We start from the raw sequence: 23,416 nt of genomic DNA, 5'->3' as shown, positions 1-23,416 counted from the left end.
TTTAGATACAAAGGGCTTTTGAACTTTCTGGGTTCAATCGAAAATGGTCTTATTCTACATATTTTTAAAAAGCAATTCAAAACATGGTGATTGTGTGTGAATTTACGTCAGAATGACAGATTGTGCAGATCCTCAGTTGGGAGCTGGAGAAGATCTAGAGATGAGCCACCCCACAGTGTGAAGAGACAGCAGGATAGGGAAGAGCAGAGAAGTGCCTGAACACTTTGAAATAGGATATGAAATACAATGTTACAGAGACCTTGGAGCAGAAGCATGCCCTTATCAGACAGCTGTAAAAGCATCTTGCTGGTCTGTGGAAGCTTAGGTATCAAATCCTGGAAATTATCAGTCTTATAAAACAAGAGCAAGGCTGTTGGAAGAACATTTACTGGAGAAAACCACTGAGACTGGAGCAATAATGAGTGTGCTGTTCACTTGATGCCCATTTCATTTAGGGGCAACGTATAGAAATGTTATTTTCTGGACATCAGACCCCAAAGTAGTTACTGCAGCAGTTGGACTAAGGAGCTGTATAAAACTGCATGATTAAGGAACATCAACCCTACAGGGGATATTCCAATGGGATGTGATAACTCAGAACATCAGCAGACACTCCATTCTGCCACCACAGCTTTCACCGTGTCAGAAGAGGACCAGCTCAAACCCTGAATATCACAACAGTGCAAAGTGGTACCATCTGGGGCTGAACCTTGCTTCCACCCCAGTTCTGCTTCACACCTTCAGTATTCAGGCTCAGGGTTCCTTCACTCAAGTGAGTGGTGGACATTCCAAGCCTTATGATTACATTTCTATGATATGGTGGCACAGTAGCTCTTAGCCATGATTTGCAACATCCGCATTTTACCAGAGTTATCTTAAGCATCATCCAATTACAGGAGGTATCCTTGGAACTTCATAAAAGAACACTTCACATCAGAACAACAGCCTCAGATTTATAACATTTCCCTATAAGTTCAGAGTAAAGGCGACAAACGACATGATGGGTGAACCAAACTGAGAAGTATGTGATAAAATACTGTAAGGTGATATTAAGAAATATATCTAAGACAAAATGACATTGAAAGATTACCATTCACTTAATGTGAGAATAGGGAATCACACCAGGATGAGCCCCACATTCACCTTGTCTTTTTTCTCAAGGAAATTTATTAATTCAAAGCATAGATATTAGAGGCCAAGCAGAATGTAGTAGATAGGGCTTGTGTCGGTTTCTGTGGGCTGAGGGAGATAAGATAGTATCAGGAGCTGCCAAAGCAGCCAGAACTTGAACCAAAATCCCAGTGGTAACTACAGAGAAATGATCTGAAAATTTTGCATAAAATTTTATTTTGGAACATTTGCCCAAGCCTAAGCTATGTGTGTGAAGCTTTTGCTCCTAAGCAAATGAGTAAAAAGCAGCAGCTTGGAAGTTAAATAACTGAGCAAAGATTTCAAGATGCTGTGGCAAGAGATTAGAATTCAAGCTACACCAAAGTGAAGGGACCCTGATAAATACTCCAGCTTTTCAGTTAGTAGCCCAACAACAGCCAGAGCATTCTGTATTGAGTAAGGGCAAACCAAGATTGTGCTGGCCCTGTCAAATTGTGAGACCCAAGGTTAACTGGGTCAACTTCATCTCCTACTTAGCCTGACAGAAGGGAATAAAATGCTCCTGGATGGAGGAAGACATCATTGCTCATAGCTTGTATAAATTTTTATACAAATAAAACCAAAATTTACCAGACATGAAGAGAAACAGAACCAAGTGACTGAAAAACAAGAAGAAAAATCAGACAATAGAAACAGATCTACAGGTGACTCTGATTTGGGTATTGTCAGATAGGGGACTTTAAAATAACCAAATTAATATTTGTAAGGAAAAAGTGATGTGAGTGCACCCCAGAAGTCTAATACAGCTCCTGAAAACCTCAGTCTATTTTTTCAAAGACTCATTCTTTTATCATTTTAACTAGATGTTGAGGTTTCCTTTGTCTTCATTCAAATTATTCCAGTATCTTAAATGTGACAATAAGCCACATGATCCAGATACACATAGACAGTTATTATGTTTAAAACTCAAGCAATGCCCTCAAATATAACCAATTTCTCAAGTCACACCAACATTAAGATTAAAACATGACTGCCATGAACATTACAAAACTAATTTTTTGCGCCTTTCCCCATTAACAGGTGAAATGCAGTTACCCATTTTTTCTACATATATTCTTCAAGCCTTTTGTTTGTACTCTCAGCAATTCTCATGGTCCTTTTTGAAAGGAACCCCCTCCCCCCCCACTGAGTACCTTATGAGCTGTGAGAATTTTACATAGTAGCTACCTGCTATCTCTCTGATTTACTAGATTGCTAACATTTAAGAGTAGATATCATCTTTCTCCAGAGGTCACTAAGTGACCCATATGAGGGGCTCAAAAATTAATGAATTAATTGCATTCCTGGGCATTTATCCCAGGGAAATGTAAACTCACATTCACACAAAAATCTGTAACCTGTATGCAAATGTTCAAAGCAGCTTTATAATAGCCCCAAAATGGAAACAGCCCAAATCTTTTTCAATGGGTGGATGGTAAATAAATGAATATCTATATCATGAAATATTACTCAGAAATAAACTATTGCTAACTGCAACAACTTGATTGAATTGAATCTTCAAGGAGTTAGAGAGAAAAGCCAATCCAACAGTTTATATACTTATGATTCCATTATTGAAATGACAACATTGTAAAATCAAGACCAGATTAGTGATTGCCAGATAGTAGGGCTTAAACAGGTGGTAGGAGAGTTGGAGGGTGTGTGATTATAAAGGGGTGTAGGAAGGATCCTTGTGTTCCTAGAACTATTCTGTATCTCGACTGTGTCAATGTCAATATCCTGACTGTGACATTGTACTATAGTTTTCAAGATATTGCCATTGGAGAAGTTGGGTAAACAACTGCAGGAACTTTCCATATTATTTCATTAGATGGCATGTGAATCTATAATTATTTCAAAATTACAAGTTTAATTAAAAAAAGTAATAAATGAAAGTCAGATCAAAGGTACAGATTTCATTTACATATAATCCTGTTTATGATTCTAACAGCTGAAAATTAAGTAAATATTTTCAGTCTTCTCTACTCACGTAAACAATATTTTCAGTGGAAAATATGGCCATTGAAATTGTTTTCCCACCATACCTAATTTACTTTCTGAAGCAACTCTTGCTTGTTTGGACTGCTTCCTCTGCAATCAAAACACTACTCAACAACCAAGGTTTTGTTAATTAAATTCAATATTGTTAATTTCAGTATGCTCTAGTTACTCTGTGAACTAGCTTTAAGAATAAATATGCAATTTGCTCTATAAATGAATATTTGTTAGTCAAATCTATGCACTAAATTTTTACTAGGATTGAGTTTATTTTATGCTAATTAAACCATATGGATAAAAATCTGAATATATTTTTATATAGCATTTTTTTGAAGACCCTGAAGGAAAGATTGAACTACCACCATCATTGAAAATTCATTCCTGGAAACGTCCACAGGATTTTTTAATTAATCGGGTAAGAAATACTTTTTCTGTTAAACAAAATACATATTAACTATGGGATATAATATCTTAGTTATGAAAATTTGCATTTTTAAATCAGCTTAGAGTAATTTTTTCTTGTAAGAAAGAGTAATTACTTTTTGGCATTTAAACTAAGAAATAAATGTTTATCAGTATAGTTTGATATTTCTTATTCTGGTTTCCAAGAGGATATTATAATGTTGTTTAGACTCTTGACTTTTCTCCATGATGTTGAATTATAGCTTAAAATGTGTGTGAATTGATTCCTTAATTACTAACTGACAGAATTTCTTTCTTCTTTCTGCTTCTTAGTGGGGAACTTACGTGGTATGAAGGTCTGCTTACTCTAGTGTTCATTAGCATCAATTTTCTAGCCTAAGAGATTTGCACTTGGGTCTCTCTTCCAGGGGTTCCTGAAGCATTTTCCAAGGGTCACCTTTGTTTCTGGACACCAGGCCCAGCCACTTGAACATTGACTGGGACACTGCCCGAGAAACCATCACTTTAAACAGGACTTACTTATATACACTAAAACTTTATATGCACTGGTCTTTCTTCCTAATAGCTATGTTTGAATATATCTGCTGTTTCCAGGGGTTCAATTATCACTAATGCCTTTTTCCCTTCTTGAATCTCCTATTATTTTTATTTAATGCATGGAAAACCAGTAGGCTAAATTAGTTGTTTAGTGCTAGTTGAATGGTTGTAATGGAGCTGATTCTTTCATACATTATGGAATCTATTGAATCTCTGTTTCTACATAAAGTAATTTTATTCCTAAATGTTGTAGTTTGTATAATCACTAATACTTATGCAAGAAAATACAATTTGTCCATCATATTTGCCAATTACTCTTACTAGTTGAGAAAGGTAATTCTAATTTCAAAAATATTTAATAAAATGAGAAAACAAGAAGATGCATCTCTGTCCATCAACTTACTGAAGGCCTACTTGTAAGACATTTTAAATAAAAGACATTAAATATATATGAATCACATCTTTAAATTACTTATAATGTTAGGTGAAATTGACATAAAGATGTAAATTGTGTGATGTTAATAGAATGCATTTAATATTAAGATATTATTAATAATATTCAGGCTCTATTCAATATAAGGGCAGAGTATACATCCCTTGCAAATAAAGGATATTAATTCTAAAAAGTGGGAATGTTTCAAATTTGGATAAAAATGAAAATTTTATAAACTATCTTTTTCTTTCTAGTATAACTTAGTTCTGAGAGATACACTTATACTAAAAATAAATTCATTCATTGCTGTTGACAACAGTTTCACCTAGATCTATCATAATGCTGCCATCCATCTCAGAACCTCTACTCCCCTTCTCCACTGACTCCTCTTGGCATATAGAACAGAACAGTCAGAACAGAAAGTCTATCCAAGTAGGAAAGTCTTAGAATAGTGTTTTCCAAGTTTTACTATCTAAGTCCACAGTGAGAAATACATTTTACATTGAGACTCATTAAATATTAGCATATATATACTTTAGACAAAAATTGTGCAAAATTGTAATAAAATCTTTCTAGGTGAGATTTATTCTATTCTATTCCATACTCCAAATAGAATAAAGAATAACTTCTATATATATATATTTAGTTCAAATATATATATGTGTATATATATGTATATTCTAATGCATATAGGTATATGTGTGTGTATATATATATATACAGATATATATATATATATATATATATAGTCCTGACCCATTAAAATGATTTCCTGAATCACTAAATTATGCAACTCACAGTTTAAAAAGTAAAGTCCTGCCTGGAAATATACCCCATGACACTATAAGCAAAAGATGAAGTCAAAGGACATGATTTAAATCAGAGAGCAGCTAAGGTATTAAAAAGCTTAAAAGCCTGGATTTAAAATATCAGAGTCAACATGGACCATTCCAAGCAAGGAGGTTAAGAAGCCCTGATCACAGAGTGAGAAACAGATAATGATGGCCCAGGCCCTTGAGTATTGATTATATTGAACAGATAGAAGATGTCTAAAGATTTATCGTGCACCAGGTTAAAGTATAGCAGATAGAGTTGCTAACAAACCATTGTACAGATTTCTGCCTTAATATCTGTTGTCTTTTACAAACTGTCAATTCTTTTTCTTTTGCCAGCAGGTGACTACTAATTCTAACCCCTCAAACTTTAGGTAATCAATACTTACTTAATCTATAATCAATGAATTTTAATGCACATTGGTACTTGCTGAAAGGTATGGCATTTTAGAAGTGTTGCTTTGCAATCATTCAAACCAGAATTTCACATATATAAAACTTTATATATTATTATATAAAAAACTTAATATTTATAAACTAAACATAAGAGTCAATGTCAGGCTTTCACGGTAGTCTTAACTAAATTTTTCTCAGACATAAAAAAATATTTTATCAATTTTTCAAGATGCTAGTTGTACTTCTGATTCATAGTAATTGATGGCATTAGTTTCCCTAGGTCTATGTCATTAAGCAAGACCATTTTTATGTTAATTTGATATGTTAAATAGATAAGCTGTAATGAATTGTAACTAATTTTTTCAAACTGTTACAAGTCATATTTTTTTCCAATATCTTTATTCCTTGGTCGTCTAAATAACAAGCTATACGCCAATTAAATGATAACCATCACATTATTTTTTTAATGACGATTTAAAGTTGGACAAGATTTTAAAAAGCTATCCCAGCTAATATTTAGCCAAGATATAGATATTTTTCCATCTGTTAGCTGTTAACTAAAGGTCAAGTTTAACTTGAGTGGTTAAATTCCAAATCACCTTTTAAAGTCAGTTTTTGTGTGTATGCATGCTAAGTTTACCTGCATGTATCTTATATTATTTGTATACTAATATACTGTATTTTATCAGTATTACATTATGAAATTAATGTGCTTATAGCTCTAACAAGATTATTTTATGGGTGCTTTTTTTCTTTTTCTAATTTATATACATTTTTTTTTCTTCTAATTTTTCTGGTTGTAGAAATGAAATCAGGTTTGGTCTGTTTACAGCATACAAAACTTTATTTCACTAAACTACATTTCCTTTATTTTCTTAAGGAGTAATAGCTCTTTTTATTTATTTTTTGTTTATCTCAGGCTCCAGTAGTTGTGGAAAATGAAATCCTGTTTGACTTGTTTTCAGCAAATGAACACCTACTCGGCAGTGAGGTATGTGGGGAAGTATGAACTAGAGCCCCGCCTTGCAGAACGCCTCCCGTACCAGCTGGAATTCCCGGACAGCCAAGCTCCGCTCTCCCTTGCTCACCTTTATATTCTATAGACCGGACATTCAAAGGGGAACAGAGGCCTCTGTAAGTGAGTTTAGTGAGAAAGTGGTGGGAAATGTTAGTGTGAACTCTGCTCCTGCCCCTACTCTCTTGCCCATAGGGCCCCAGAATAACTGGTGGGCATTTCTCTGGATCCGGGGGCATAGAAATTGATAGGAAGTTGAAGTTGCTGCCTTGCCCTAAACTGTGGCTAGGAGCAGCGTGTCCTCATGTTATTTGACTTGCTAATGAAAGGAAATCATCAGATGAAGTTCTTTGGCAACATCTGATCTAAACAATTCAGATTTTTAGCACTACAGGCTTACTTCCTGTTGGGGTCGGGGGCACCTCCTCTTCTCTCCTCTCGGGGTTTTAGCCATCAGAAGCCCGCCCGTTCCATGTTCCTAAGGTAGTTACATCAGGAACAGGAGTTTTTGATGATGTTCTCCTAAGACCCAGTCACAATCAACAGTCATTACTGATTCAAACATTTTGTCCCTCTTACCTTTATGTCTTGATCAGTATTAAAATCAAAACATTTATTTCTTCAACCAGGTTGTACTGATTAGTACAAAATTATCTCTGAATTGTTTTATACTTCATATTTTAGACTAAAATATGCTTATTTTATGAATCCAAAGCATATATATACATATATTAGCTTTCATCTTTCAAGGGAAGGAAAGTAAAAAATATTTTCATGAAATTTCTAGATATACAGGAACGTACCTGAGTTCTCCTTCCAACTTAACCAAACTTGAAGAAATTTCCTAGATCATGGAAATTTAAAAAAAAACTAAATCATATGAGGTTAGTCTCAAGTACTTAATCTTCTAAGCCAGGCAGTTAACCATGAGATATTTCAGACACTCCAATAACACTGAAGGTAATAATAGCTTTACTTAACACCCACTGTGATGCAGAGATTTCTTATACATTATTTCTATTGCTTACAAAAATGCTGAAAAATAGTATAATCTACATTTTACAGATGAAAAACTGCAATTAGGGAGGCTGAAATGACTTGCCCAAGAACAGAAGAATCTGAAAAAGAATTCAAATCCTGTTACCTATTTTTACTCTGAAGCTTAACTCCTTGCCATGCCTTGCTGTCTCTTAAAAGCCCTGCAAGTGAGAGCTTTACTATTAGAAGTAGATTTTTGACTGGCTTTCCCCCTAAATTACAGAACTGACAACTGAAAAATAACTAATAGACGCTAATGTTTTTTTGTCTCTAGCTGATGAGATGGATTATCAGCGAAATTTATGCAGTGTGGAAGATATCCAATGGCGGTGTTTTGAGTAATTATTTTAAAGGGACTTCAGGAGAACCTCCTCTTCTCATTTGGAAGCCCTGGGAACACATATACTCCCTGTGCAAGGCTGTGAAGGGTCATATGCCTTTGTTCAATAGCTATGGAAAGTATGTGGTGAAACTTTACTGGATGGTGAGTTCACTTTCATGTGCACTAAAAATTCACCCGTCTTCCATATTGAAATATATCTTTCTTACATGCCATTACCTAGGCTGATAGGAGATGATGCAGTTTATACAGAGTGTCAATTGTGTAGCTACTGGGAAAAAATGTCCTGCATACATAAATTGGGATCAATAAGAAACACCTTTGTTTCTCCCTTGATGTCAGTCCCACGTGCTTTTTAAAGTGATGCTGCCCAGAACCCGAGGAGGGTCCTTCGCAGCCTCTGTTCTTGCAGGCCGCCAGCCAGGGTGGCAGGGCGGTGGGCAGGGCCCACTCTTTCTCCTCCTTGGGGATGTGGCATCAGGCTCATGGGCAGAAGGGAGTTTTGAATGGCATCTGCTCCTTCTTTCCTCGCCTTTGCTGCTGCTGAGGGTCCTGATCCCATCTTTGTCCTAAACTTGACATTTGTTTTCATGTTAACAAGTTTTCACCTCTGCCTAAGGAAATGACATAGTAGTAGGGAGAAATCATTAGTTAAAAACCCCTTAGTTAATATGGTAAAGTAGACTCACACCACATTTAACAATGCGAGATTGTGTTAAATACCTCTGGGTTTTCATAGGTGGGATGCTCTTTCTAAAAGCCCGGAGCACAGGCAGGACCAGGCACATGATTTGAGACATCCCTTGTTCAAAAACTATTGGGAATTTCAAGACAGTAATAGCAGCACTTTAAACCAAGCACATGGTCCTTCTAAGTGTGGGATCCCATGTGACTATACAGGTCAAACACCCAGTAACCCAGTCCTAGTCACTGAGAAAGAATGTTCTTGAACATTTGAAGGAGTGGGTAAAGTATGAAAAGTTCGTCATCACATTCTATGTGTCTAAGAATGTGACTTTGTCCTTAATGAGCCTGAGCCATCTATCTTCCTGGGATGGGGAATATTGAAAGGCCAATGCTTAGGAATTCTTAAGGTCATTACACGGGAAAATAAAGGTAAAGAAGGTATGTTACTTCCTGATCATCTAAAATAGGGTTTTTATTTGAGGAACAGTGTTTTAAAGATACATGCCATGACAAATTATTTTTCTATCATTCAATGACATTTTCCAAATGGAAATGTTTTTATTCTTATTTCATTATTTTTATTATTTTATTGTTTTCAGTACAACAAATTCAAACACTATTAAAATGAAAGAAGTTTCACTATGATTCTACCTACATGGACAATCACAGCAAATGATTTATGTATATCCTCCTAAACTTTTTCTTATAAACATATGTAAATCTATTATATATAATTTATAGCAACAGTAGTATCATATGGTACTTATTGTTCTGTATTTTTTCCACCAAACTTGGGCATTATTTAGGCTAACATATATTGATTTACCTTATATTCCATTGTTTGAATGCAACAATAGCTACACATATTTTTCTAGTTTCATATTGATAGACATTTAGGTTATGACCAGTGTTTTATCAGTAAAAACAATACTATGAAGTAGCATCTTTGTATATACATTTTTGCCTGTTTGCATGACTATTTTTTCCAGGAATTCCTCATGTGAAATTTTTCAAAGTATATACAAATTCTTAATTTTTATAAATATATCCAAGTTACTCTTGCATTTTAATTTGTGTTGTAATTTATATTTGCTGTAATGGGGACTTAAGTCTGTCATTTTGTTATTTGTGTACTCTGTCACTTCTGTTATTTGTTTTTGTCTATTTTCCTTTTCCAGTCCTCCTGTGTGTTTCTTAAACATTCCTTAGAATTCCATTTTTATTTAATCTCTAGTGATTTTTAGTATATCTCTATGTATATATTTTTATCTAGTGTTTGCTGTAGGAATTAAGATAGACATATATAGCTTATTACAGTCTAGAAAAATCAACATTTTATCACTTAACACTAGAAAATGGATGCTTTTCCACCATTTAGACGCCTTCACACCTTTCCTTTTATAGTGTGGTTGTCAAAAATATGTCCTTTACACATATTGAGAGCCTCATCATAAATGTTGCTTTTAAATGTCAAATTTTTTAAAAACTTGAAGCTAAGAATATTCTAGCATATTTAGCCATTATGTTTACACTTTCCTTTGCTCTTTCTTAGTTCCTGAGATCCTAAGTCTCCTTTTTTTTTTTTTAAACTCTGTAGAATTTCCCTTCACTATTCTTTCTGAGCCAGATCTTCTGGTGACAAATTATCTCCCCTCTGTTTGAAAATATCTTTATTTCACCTTGTTCCTACTGGATATTTTCACTCTGTACTGTATTCAGGATTGGCAAGCCTTTTCTTTCACCATTGTCACCATTGGAGACATAGTTTGCTCCTTCCTTCTGGCCTCTGGTTTCTGAAGAGCAATCTGTCCCCTATAACTAATGAGTTTTTTCTCATCAGCTACTTTCTGACTTTTTCTTTGTATTGACTTTTCAGAAGTTTGAAGTTGATGTGTCCAGGTGTAGATTCCTTTGGAATTATCCTATTTGGAATATACTGCTCCTTGAATCTGTAGGTTTATGTCTTATGACATATTTGGAAAGTTTTCAGACATTATTTCATATATTTTCAGCCCCACATTTTTCCCTCTTTTAGCGGTGGGTGGGGGGTACTCCAATGATATAAATGCTGTATCTTTTATCACTGTCTCACAGGGCCCTGATGCTCATATCACTTTTTAAATGTGATACTCTTTCCTTGTTGTTCATAATTTCTATCATATAACTTTAAGTTCACTAAATTCTCTTTGCATTTGCTGAAATTTCTGTCTACCAAATGCCTTTTTCTTGATTTTTTTGTAATTGTGAATTATTCTATTAATTAAAAAATGAATATTTAAAATTATCCTTTGAGCATGGTCATAAAAGGAAGAGGATAAAAATGTAAGTAGCCACTTAGTTCACTTGACCTGGAATTCAAGTGTGGAAAATATCAAAATTTGAACATGACTGTAATCTAAAGTATTTTAGTAACTTATAGTTACATTAACAAAAGAGGCATCATTCTTCATAAGCATACTAAATAATTAAACATTTTGATTATCATTTAAAATTACATAGTGTTAACACAGTGAACTCAGTAAAAACCTCCCAATATACATCATTTACATGCAAGAATAAAAAGAATAGCAAATGTAAAAATGATTCAATGGTCTATGATCACATCTCAAATAAATTCAATGTTCTATGATGAGATCTTTCATTCCTTCATAAATTTCTTCATAAACTTTAAGGAAGCAAGCAACCAACATATTAATATCAACAAACCAAAAACATTCCCAAGAAAGTTGTTACATTTAGTCAAATTATATTTTAGATATGTGGTACTGAACATTAACCCCTTTGTATTTTCTTAACAGCTTTATTGAGATACAACACAGGTATAATACAGTTCATCCATTTAAACTGTACACTTCAATGGTGTTCAATCATCAAAGCATCCTTAATTTAACTATGTTGTCCACTGATCATCCAGAAACTGGTGATATATGTTGAACTGGTTTAACTTAAATTCTTAAGGCTGCTTAAAACTTTTCTTTCCTAGGAATCTAGCTAGCTGCTTCTAAAACAATCTTTTTATTAAAAAATTGAGATGTAGAAAGGAACCTCCCATGACTACCTTTTAAAAAAATAAGTGTAACATTTAGCACTTTAACCCTTGTAAGTGTACAATTCAGAGGCACTAAGTATTTTTACAATGCTGTGCAACCAGCATCACTATCTATTTCCTCAACTTTTTCGTCATCTTGAACAGAAACTCTATACCCACTAAGCAATTACTTCTTATTCCTCTCTCCATCCAGCCCTTGGTAACCTCTATTATACTTTTGGTCTTTATAAATTTGCTTTTTCCAGGTATGTCACATAAGGAAAATCATACAATATTTGTCATACAGAGTATCTGGCTTATTTCGCTATGTATACTTTTGGGTCATTTCATTTGAAATTAGAGGAGGGAGTGGCTAAAAACACCTGTGCCTTTAACCCTGTCTTGCCCTGTATAATCAATCAGGGAAGAAAAAGACATATAACCATTAAAGAAGGCAATGTGGGTTTAGAGTTGCAAGTGTCATACAAAGAAAACATTTGTCACCCTATTGCTCCTGTCTACCTGGGAAAAGTACACTGTTCCTGAATATTTAGTTCAGATGCCACCTTCTTGTGCAGATTTCTGCCAACCAAAATGAGTCATACTTTCCTTTTTGCTCCTAGAGCACTTTGAACATATTATACTTTATATTGCTGGCATGTATGCTCCACCACTAGACTACAGCAGTTCAGCGATCTAGGCCATGTGTTCTGCAGATCTTTGAGTTCCCAATGCTTGCAGTGCTGCTGGGAATATTTGTTGGGCAAAGGAATAAATTCATAGTAAAGTTTTGCATGTGAAACCAAGATTTAAAAATATCTTTTGAATTCATAAACATTAATGTTACCATTTGTCTCTGCTTTTAATTATGAACTAATATATATACAGGTAAATATAGAATGATTTTATTAAACAAAATATTAACTTCATGTTACAAAATAGATTTTTAATTACAAGGAGGAGTAATTTGGTAATTGGAAGTGCAAGATCACTGAGACTATCAGGATAAACAATAATTACTGAAATTATATTTGGAGAATTTGCATTTTGGCTGAATGAAGTAATTTAACTATTCCCAAACTTATCCGTGGTTGTAAAATGTTTTAGCTCTGCTGCTTGAAACACTTTAATTTACTGCATATCATAGGGTGGGGCACCCAAGAATGTCCTTACAAGACCTCATAAATAATGACACTATTGATATGCATATGGATGGCCTGTAATTACATTTAATAAAATAATAAGCTAAAATTCTCAGCCAGAGTAGCACTGAAAACCAGTATGTCAGTCTTTAGATTTAAGAAGCTAAAATAAAATTATAGAACAGTAAATAGTAATGTCAGCAGTGTACAATAAAGTATTAGAGAAAACAATACAAATCATTGACGTTATGTTCCTTCCTTCTCACTTTTAGGGTTGCTGGAGAAAGATTACTATCGATGACTTCCTACCTTTTGATGAAGATAACAATCTATTGCTTCCAGCTACAACTTACAAATTTGAACTCTGGCCAGTGCTTTTGTCTAAAGCTCTCATTAAGCTGGCAAATCTTGAGTATGTAGAATGATGAATTATCACTCATTTGTATAAAAATAGTCAAATAACAACAACAAGTATACATCAATATTGCATAGATTCAGTTTTTAAATATCAATTTTCAAAAGCTTTCTTTCCAAACGACATCACCTTTATAATATAAGAATGAATATGCCAAAGCCACTGATTTGAAATACTGGGTAAGCCAGTAATAAGACAAAATTCCCCCAAGAAAACTAAAAAGTTATTCTATATCCAATGTTCTTTTACTTTGAATGGAAAGTCAGTTAATCATGGAAAATAATGTTTCAGCTTAATGGGAGAAAGAAGTTGTTTTATAGGGGAAAATACTGGTCTAAACGCTGAATACTGTATACTGGGATCCAGTTAGTTATAGGTTGTGTATATGCAGCAATAACTTACTAATCTTGAAAACTTGAACTCTCTGAAGGATGCCAATGTGATTCTCATGCTTTTGGTAGCATTGGTTTCTTTTACCACATGAGAACTATTCATATTTCCTTCTATATTCTTGTGAAATTTGCTTGTGTCTTATATCCCTACATGGCTTGTGCATCAACATATATGAGACATGTTGGCTATGTTTATTCTCTTAAATTTTACTTGCAGAGATCTGTGGTCCCTCCATCCTGGCCCTAGCAATGCAAGACAGCTTAGATGCTTGAACTACAAAATGCAGGGCAGTTTTGTGTCATTGTTCAAGGGAAGAATTCTCATACATGTGCCAGCTTGAATTTGATGTCCTCCCCTCACAGTGTGTCACAGCATCTCATTTTCAACAGAAGACACCCACATGCAGTTAACAGACCACTTAAGTCATTTGCTCAAAGCTCAGCCCCTTCCCTTCTATAAACAGAGCAATGCCAGTCAAAAGGCTGGTCTGCTTTTTGTGGATTTTCTTTTGGCTCAGCTTCCTTTTTCTCTCCCAAGGCTACACAACAAAAACAACCACTCCTACTGCCATCCTATTCATCTCCCTTTTCTCTTACCAACCCTCAATTTTCTACTGGGAATTTGTTCCCCTCAGTTTGCAACCCTTAATTTCAAAGATATTTTTTTTAACACTCAGCCTAGATCTTTTTAGGTAGCTGAATACTCCTAAGTATTCACACTTTGACAACTATGTTTGCTTATGTTGAAAGAAAATAATGTTCCTAATGTTCCCAATTCTCAGGCATAACTTGAACTTCTGAGAATTAGAGTTGCAAAGCCAGTGAAGCATAAATGCATGACCTGCATAATTGGAGTGGTATTTTGTCTTTGTTATAGCTGACTTTCAGTAGAATTTTTTAGCAACTTGTAAAACAGAATTATCGTTATTTTAAGTAGATAAATAAATCCAGCTTGGAAATCAAGGATCAGACTATACATAAGACATTTCTTAGGCTTTCTAGTGAAAACCTGTGTTACATGATACAACTTCTATTTGTCTATCCATTCTTTTCAGATTTTGTAGTGTCTAATGATTATTTGTCACAGGAGTTTTCATTTTCTACATTAAAAAATAATAATATGTAGAAAGTATTTCAGCATCACTGGGAGATATGGAAAGGAAAAAAGCATTATTTCTATGAGGTTTACACAGTCACTTCTGAAATAGGATTATCCAAAAAGTAGTTTAGACTAGACTGTGACCTACCCCAACAGGTATTTATCTTCGAGATATGTTGACACATCAAATTCGTAATTTGTAAACAAACCAATGTGATTTATAAATTATGGAACATGTGACTAAGATAGTAAGACTTCTTTCTGAAGAAAGGGGTATGTACATTGGTCAGTACCGTGAATCACCACTAGTGGCATATGGTGCACTGAATCTGACTTCTCAGTGGAACAGATATATGGCATTTATGTGTGTGAACATAAATAAACTAGAAAAAAAATCAATAATAAGTGGACTAAACTGAGAAGACAAACATTTGGTCAATCACAACCCCATTTGACTTTGTGCTATGGTGGCAGCTCCACTCTTTTGTACTGGACAGAGTATATGTTTCTAGGTTCTCTAAAATCAATTTATCTGAACATATCATCAATTAAGATGCTGATTTTTACATGATCAAAGCCACAGTAGTTATCAGTTTGGATCATCTCTGATCTTTGATGAATCTTGAGAAACTACCATTCTCCAGGGTCCTAGGTTGGAGGAGATTGAAGACAGCCCCAGTCTAAGGATTTGATCAGTGATGTCTGATGACCATCTTGACCTGCCATGTATGAGACTGACTTACTACCCAGCCTCTCTACCCAGCCTTGCTACACAGCCTCACTACACAGCCTCACTACCCAACCTCGCTACCCAGCCTTGCTACATAGCCTCATAGGCATCTTAGAAAAGTTACTGGAACCAGAAAGATGAAAGACACTGTTGTATTTTTAAAAGAACAATGGGATAGTTTGGTGAATATATATATTATATATCATCTAGATTTATATATTTCATAATATATAATATACATTGATATTTTATGTATATGACATGCATATTAACTCATAACTTTGTAAAATAAACCTTATAGCATGTTGTATAAACAGACATGAAATTTTATCATTGAATCTATTTGAGTGCTTTAAGAGAAGAAGTCATCTGGCTGTTTGAATAGTATTTTTTGTACCATCATGTATAACCATTATGACCCCTACATTTTTTCTTATATTGTCATTTATTAGAGATTCCTATTCCTTATATACCTCTCTCTGTATTTGCTTTCAAATTTTATTAACTGTACTGTTGGGCATTTGCTTTTCAGCATCCATCCAGCAGAGAGGAGCGAACTGGGAGAGTTCACAGTTATTCATGCCCTCACAGGATGGTTACCAGAAGTCATTTCTCTCCAGTAAGTTTAACCATTATGATGCTCATATATTTTTTTCTTTCTTCCCCAGTAAGGTTTCTTTAACTAAAATGTCATCAATTCAGATGCTGATTTTTACAAGAAGATCCAAGCCACAATACAGTTATCAATTTGGATCATCTCTGATATTTGATTAATGTTGGGAAGCTACTCTTCTATAGGGTCCAGGTTAGAGGAGATTGAAATTAGACCGTAGTAACTTGGGTTCTACCATCTAAAGCATCTTTTCAGCAGTACAAACTAGCTGTTGCTTGGTTCAAATAAAAATATCTTCAGGGAAAGAAAATGGAAGGGTAGACACCCTCCTCAAAGGACCACTTCCCTAGAGAGCTGATCTTGTGTTTTTATCTGAGGGAAAGGTCCAGATGGCACCTTTTTTTTTTAGATCTTCTCATGGAAGATCCTTTTCTGATATCTAAGAGAATATTTCCTGACAATTTAGGCAATGTTAGTGGAGAGAAGCAAAGAGAGAATGGGATTTAAGAGTATAGACTTCTCTAAATTTTTATCTTCAGTGTTGGTGGACTATTTATACTTTTGCCTTAATTTTCCCTGTACAATAGCCAATAAAGACACCAAACACATGATCAGAAGTCTATCAGAGGGTGGTAAAGAAACAAGTTCAGAATAATTCACCACTAAAGTTAATCAAATAAAAATTGTGAATTGCCTTTTGCTAGAATCATGAAGTGAAATCATATCTGAAATTAAAATCAGTGTTGATATTCTTTCATAATTACAAGCAGACAAATGTAACAATTAAAATTAAAATTTGAGAGATTTTAGGTGTTCACTTTGCATGAGCTTATGATTGCTTATGAAATGTCTGTGAAAATGACATGGGAAAAAGACTTGAGCTTTGAAGTTAGAACTGTATAAGCTACAGTTTATCTTCACACTTCCAATTTCAAACTATGTGACTTTTGCAAGTAATGTCACTTCTCTGGGACCCAGTTTCTTCATATGTAAAAAGGGGATAAAATGACCTATCCATATGGTTATTCTGAAAATTGAGAGTGTTGGAAAAAGTATCTAGTGTATTGCAGAGGTATAATTAGTGAAAGTTTATTTCCATCTCTAATGACTTTCACCAGATTATTTCTAGAAATATTTATGGTAGTTAATAATCAACCTTTGGAAACAGGGAATAAGCTAAACAATAAACTGAGAATGACCCAGACATTTAAGTTTATCAGTTTTCCTCCAAATACAACAAAGAAGTAAAAGATCCACACTATATTTGATCTGTGTCATGATTGGTAGGATTTTTTTTTCTTATGAATATTCTTCACATAATTTTCATTATTATTCATTATCTTATCATTTAAAATTACAATAATGATATAAAATTACAGAGTTAATTCATGTCAATGTATATATATCTAAAATTTTAAATGAAAGGAATGTCATGAAATAGTATAAAAATAATTGTCAAGAAACATTTAAGTTGAAATACAGGAAAAATCGCTATCTGCTAAGGGTACAGGCAGGGGTCAGGAATGGCTTTGTGGAGAAAGTTTTGACTCGATCGTGGCCTTTACTGTTGGCTGGGTTTCCACTGAAGGAAAGGAGGAGAGGGGCATTGAAGACAGAATATCATCAGCCACATGGTACGCTCAGGAAGGGGATGTTTCTGTTGCTAAGGAGGATTAGAACGTGAAGAGAAAGCCTCTGAGGGGTTTGCCAATGTGTTCACGGTTTTCCAGAGGCCAAGGATAATTAGATTTCAAACTTGTGTGGCTACTGGAATTTTTTTCCATGTGAAAATCAGGGTGACACATGTTCTGTGGCATCTATATCAGACAAGTCCTTCCCTTCTATTCTCCCATGGGAGTACCAAAGGGAGACGCTGCTCTATTTGCAATTGTAAACCTTGACTCTAGTATTTTCCTTCAGTTAGTACGGTTTTACCATTTGAAACAAAAAAACCTTGTCTCTCTCTCTAATAATAGAAGTGCAATCAACAACATATATGAATGGATATGAGAAGGCTGATAATTTCAAATGAAGAGCTGACTCTTTTCTGGGCACACTTTTCTGGTGTTGGTATAGTTCATCTATGAACAGATCAGTCTGTCACGCCATTTTTTTTTTGAAGTTCAATATCCTGTTACCTCATAGTGATTCAATATTTTTATACATTATGAAATGATCCCCATGTGAAGTCTAGTTACCATCTGTCACCATACAAAGTTGTAACGATATTATTGAGTATATTCCCTAGGCTGTTATATCCTCATGACTTATTTATTTTATAACTAGAAGTTTGTACCTCTTAATCCCCTTATCTATTTCACCCTTCTGCCAATCTGTCCCCACTCTGGTAACCAACAGTTTATTTGCTGTGTCTGTGAGTCAGCTCTGTTTTTTGTTTTTAGATTCCACATGTAAGTGAAACCATATGGTATTTGTTTTTCTCTAGCGACTTACTTCACTCAGCATAATGCCCTCTGGTTCATCCACATGTCACAAATGGCCAGATTTCATTCGTTTTATCAATCTAAATAGCTCTCTGTAGTTGAGGGTGAGCCAAGACCTGTCAGTGTCCCAAAGGGGAGGACCCCAGTCAGCACTTAGATGCAGGCTGATTGGAAGTCAGGCACTCAGGCAGCTGTCTTTAAGGTAAGAAAATGGACCTCTTTTCAGGGGAAGAGGGAGATGGAAATTTCTGTCAGCTCCCTCTGTGCTTAAGAACTGAGTCTTTCTTTGCTGCCATCCTCTTGAACCCATGGACCTGAATCCCACTGGTCCCCAGAGCCGTGCTGTCAAGGCACACATTCTCTGGGAGGCAGGCAGCAAAGCTGGGGCAGAAGACATGTACACAAGCTGCATTCTCAGAGACACCAATGAGGGAGAAAACAAAAATGCACCCACCATGGGGGATCATAGTGAGCCCCTAGATGTGTGTTTAATTAGAAGTCTGCTCCTGCAGCCACAGCTGCAAAGAGAAGCTCACAGAGCTCTTTCACAGAAGGACTGTGGGTGCTTTTCAGACTTCTGTGTCTGTGCTGTGGTCCTGGGGCGGCTGAGTCCACACCAGCCCTTTAAGCTGTTTCTGAGCTTGCTATAGCCTCATGGGAATTGTGGGTAAGCCCTGGGGGCTTTCAAAGCTGGATGTTTTGGTGGTTCATCTCTCAGGTATAGGTCTTAAAAGTTGGGGTGGCAGATGTGGATTTCCAATACTCTGTTCCTCAAGGAGAAGCGCAGGGCTGAGTCCCTCCCAGCGTGATCCACTATGCTGGGGATGGGTTTGATGGCTAGATTGTGTCTCAGCCTCTTCTACCCACAGCCATGTGGGTTTTTTCTCATTCACCAGATTTGTAGGATTTGCTCAGCTAGTTCTTGTTCTTTTTTCCAGAGGAAATTGTTTCATATATAGCTACAGATTCGGTGGTGTGTCTGAGGGAATGAGTGAGTTCAGGATCCCCCCACATTGCTGTCTTGAATGGAATTCCGCCCTTAGTCTCTGCATCAGCCATGCCCAGCACACAGTAGGCACTCAGTAAAAGCTTGTTGATTGAATGAATGCATCATAGTGTTTTAACTAAAATTTGAAGTAACCATTGAAAATGGTCTTGTAATATAGCAAGTTGATTTCTTATGTCAGTAATTTCTTTACATGGAATATAAAGCTAATTTGGGATTTAATGTTGATGTGTTTTATCCAAGCCCAGGATATATGGACAAAGTTTGGGAGCTCTTGAAAGAGATATTACCCGAATTTAAACTGTCAGATGAATCCGACTCTGAAAGCAAGGTAGCTGTGATAGACAACAAATTAAAAGAACTCAGGAAAGAAGTGAAAAATGGCAAAGAATTCAAACCTGAAGATTCAGCAACAGCACTGAAATTATCTGAGAAAAGTGATAAAGTTCCAAAGGGTAAGACCTTTTATATCACAATGTTATCCAATATGGTTATTATATATAAATGCTTTCCAATCATTGCTGAAGTTAATGATTCTTTACTGCCATTATCATTTATTAAGCATTGTCAAAATAATTAAGATCTTTCCTTTCTAGGATGTTCGAACTTGTAATGGTGTTTTCTATGTTAATTATTGTTCCATATTTTGCTTTGTTTAAAAATCAAAGGCAGTTATTTATTTTGATGACACTAAATTAATATAGTATTAATATAGGAGGAGACATTAAGTTTTCAATTGCCATCAAGCACAACCTTCCTTTAAGTTATATGGAGAGCAGAATGGACCAAAACAGCAAGGGAGAAAAGTTGTCCTGTTTTTGTTTTTTGGTTGTTTTTTTTCCAGGAAACGTTACACGGACACAGATTAGATTATGATTTGCTGACCATTTGTTGTAAGGTGGAATTTCAAATTTGAAAATAAAACAATTTCAAGTTATTTTACAAAGTGTATGGCCATTTTTCTTCTTTAGTAGAAAGAGTATTTATTTTATAATTTCCAAAATATTTCATATTGCTATGCATATGAACAATGTTTTTATAGTAAAATAGAATTAAGTATACCAGAAAATACTCAGCTTTTTAATATTCCTTGCTAGCATCTTAATGATCTTTCAAATATTTGTTTTATAAAACATTGATATTTTGTCCAAATTATTCCTTATCAAGATCTTATCTGCGAGCACTTACCACAGTATAAAACTTATTCCTGTAAATGTCTCTCAAAAATAGACCAAGATCAAGTGTGAGTGATATCTGCCTATCATAAGCACTTCTTGAAATGACCTAATGTACATTAGTTTATGAAAGAAGCTTGAAGTACAGTTGATGCATAATATTATATTAGTTTCAGGTGTACAACATAGTGATTCGAAATTATATTCATTATTAAATTCTCATCACAATCTGTGTAGTGACCATCTGTCAACACACACACCATACAAAGATACTACAGTATTATTGATTATATTCCTTATGCTGTACTTTCACTTGCATGACTAATTTATGTTACAATTGTAAGTTTGTACTTCTTTATTTGGGGGGATTTTTTTTTTCTTTTTGAAGTTGAAGAACACATTTCATATAAATGTAAATAATAATGGAAACTCAAATGGTGTGGGTAGTTCTGGGTACAAGGTTTTATTATGCAAGTCATGTTGGCAATAAGACACTGGTTTGTGGATGTTGGTTGGAACCCAGGGTCCACCAGAAGATATTTTGGAGAGAGAAAGCCAGTTTCTTGAGATAAAGGCCCTAAATAAGGAAGCTATGAGACCATTTTGCATGTAGGACTTAAGGACATTTTTTGCTGTTCTTTGTTTTTAAATGATAAAATTAGCATGACACTATAATTTTACATAAACTATTCAAATGATCATCTCCATTCACCATAAAATTATGTATAGTCAATAATAATTCTGAAGGTCTTTCACAATGTCAATTTTCAAGTTTTCTCTTGCTTTATTTTGATGTTTCTAATTAGAGGTAAGTACTGTTTGGGGAAATTGGTGACTGTTGTTTTACATTTAAAAAATACAATTGTTTTGGCCTACTTTTCAACACAATGACTGAATAAGCAATATGGTTTGAGGTTTTGAAGTTAAAAAAATTGTTATTTATTTTTTAATATGTTAGAGAAATCAGATGTAAAAGACCTTGGGAAGAAGAGGAGTAAAGATAGAGAAAAGGAAACAGAAAATTTAAAATGGTCACTTCACAGTTCAAGACCCTCATCAGATGTATAATACTCCCTGCAGTCGCTATCAGACTGTAGGCTCTCAGTTTTCTAGAATAATAAGTATTTTAGTTTCTTAAAATATTGGGAAACTTCCAAGCATAGAAATGTATTTCCTGTTTAGACATATCTAAATAAGCTTGTTCAAGGCTGCCCATAATTGTTAGGCCCTCAGATGGGTATGAATATTGGGGCAGGTCCCACATATGAGACAGTAGTCAAGCTTGTCCAAGTTCTTACGGTATAGCAGTCATAGAAGAAGTGTTTACATGGAGGAGGACATACAATAATTGATGTATATATGTTACATGCTATATCTGGTATAATATAATATGTAAAATATATTACATAAAATATATGTTGTATATTATATGTAATGTACATACATATTAATATATATTAGTGTTTGTGTATAGCATTTATATTATTATTTGTTCTCCTGTCTGTATAAATAAATTATATATAAATATATAACCTTTTTAAAAAACCTTATAGACCTAACACTGGGTCATCTATCTTGGTGCTTCCAGAAGGTAGATTATAATTAACTCATCCTTTATTTCATGGTTGGAAGCATCCATTTACCTCTAGGGTTTTTTTTCATCTTGTCTTCTTTCTTAGTACATTATTATTTTGTGTGTGACTTTGTATAATTTTAATAATTATGGCTTTTTACTTTTATAGAAACATGTCTGGTGGTTTGGTAGAGAGAAGAATTGTTAGTCATTGAATTTTTAATTCTATATTGTTTGTTTTCTTGTATTGATGCCTTCAGTAATCTTTTTTGATGCATGCCATAACATTTCCAGAATTACTGATAATTCATCATCTTTGCAAAAATGACTAAACTTTTCTCTGAGTTTCTTTCTTTGTGGAAATAAACTAATGGTGCCTGTTTTCTAGAAAATTATTGTTAAAGTCAATCTCGCAATATAGAATGTGGTGTAGAGTTTGGGCTGTGGAGTAAAGGTGCCTGGATTCAGATCTTTGCTCTATGAGAAATATGCAAAGTATGAAAAATATGCGAAGTTTAATTTTTAAATGTAAAAATATGTTTCTATAAGTTTGGCATATTTCACATCTTAATTTATCTTAATCCCTGTTCTTCCTTAAATTCAAAATAAAGATTCTATCTATGAGAGCCAAGAAATGTCTTAATTTAAAAATCATGCCTTTTGAGCAGAATTACTTTGTAGACCTTCTAAGTTATATTAACTGATAGCTAGCATGAGTTTTTGTGATAAATTTTTTACAGTGACATACTATGATTTCTTAAACAATTAAATGATATTATGAAGTTAAACATTATGTTAAAAAAATGCACATTTGCAATTTAACATTTATTAAATATATGTAGTGTCATTTACCTATTTCTTACCAGCAAGACACATTGATTAACAAATCCGAACAGTCTGCAGTGATCTCTATCAGACCCATTTTAGGTAGAACTTCCATGACCCAATAT

The 23,416-nt window shown here is 34.4% G+C and overlaps 1 protein-coding gene across 6 annotated transcripts in view; it reads left to right on the top strand.

The window, feature by feature from the left end:
• ADGB (androglobin) overlaps positions 1-23,416 on the top strand; it is a 175,165-nt gene that overhangs the window by 48,357 nt on the left and 103,392 nt on the right. For all 6 annotated transcript variants that reach the window (XM_057489120.1, XM_057489121.1, XM_057489119.1 and 3 more), the window contains exons 3-8: positions 3,470-3,562; positions 6,689-6,760; positions 8,097-8,306; positions 13,292-13,431; positions 16,188-16,274; positions 19,962-20,173. In XM_057489120.1, the coding sequence (XP_057345103.1) occupies positions 3,470-3,562; positions 6,689-6,760; positions 8,097-8,306; positions 13,292-13,431; positions 16,188-16,274; positions 19,962-20,173 (814 nt within the window). The remainder of the gene's footprint in view (positions 1-3,469; positions 3,563-6,688; positions 6,761-8,096; positions 8,307-13,291; positions 13,432-16,187; positions 16,275-19,961; positions 20,174-23,416) is intronic.

This window comes from Manis pentadactyla, chromosome 12 (assembly GCF_030020395.1).
Source record: "Manis pentadactyla isolate mManPen7 chromosome 12, mManPen7.hap1, whole genome shotgun sequence".
Classification (NCBI taxonomy): domain Eukaryota; kingdom Metazoa; phylum Chordata; class Mammalia; order Pholidota; family Manidae; genus Manis; species Manis pentadactyla.
The sequence above is the reverse complement of the archived record's forward strand: the minus strand, read 5'-3'. Positions and strand labels throughout refer to the sequence as shown.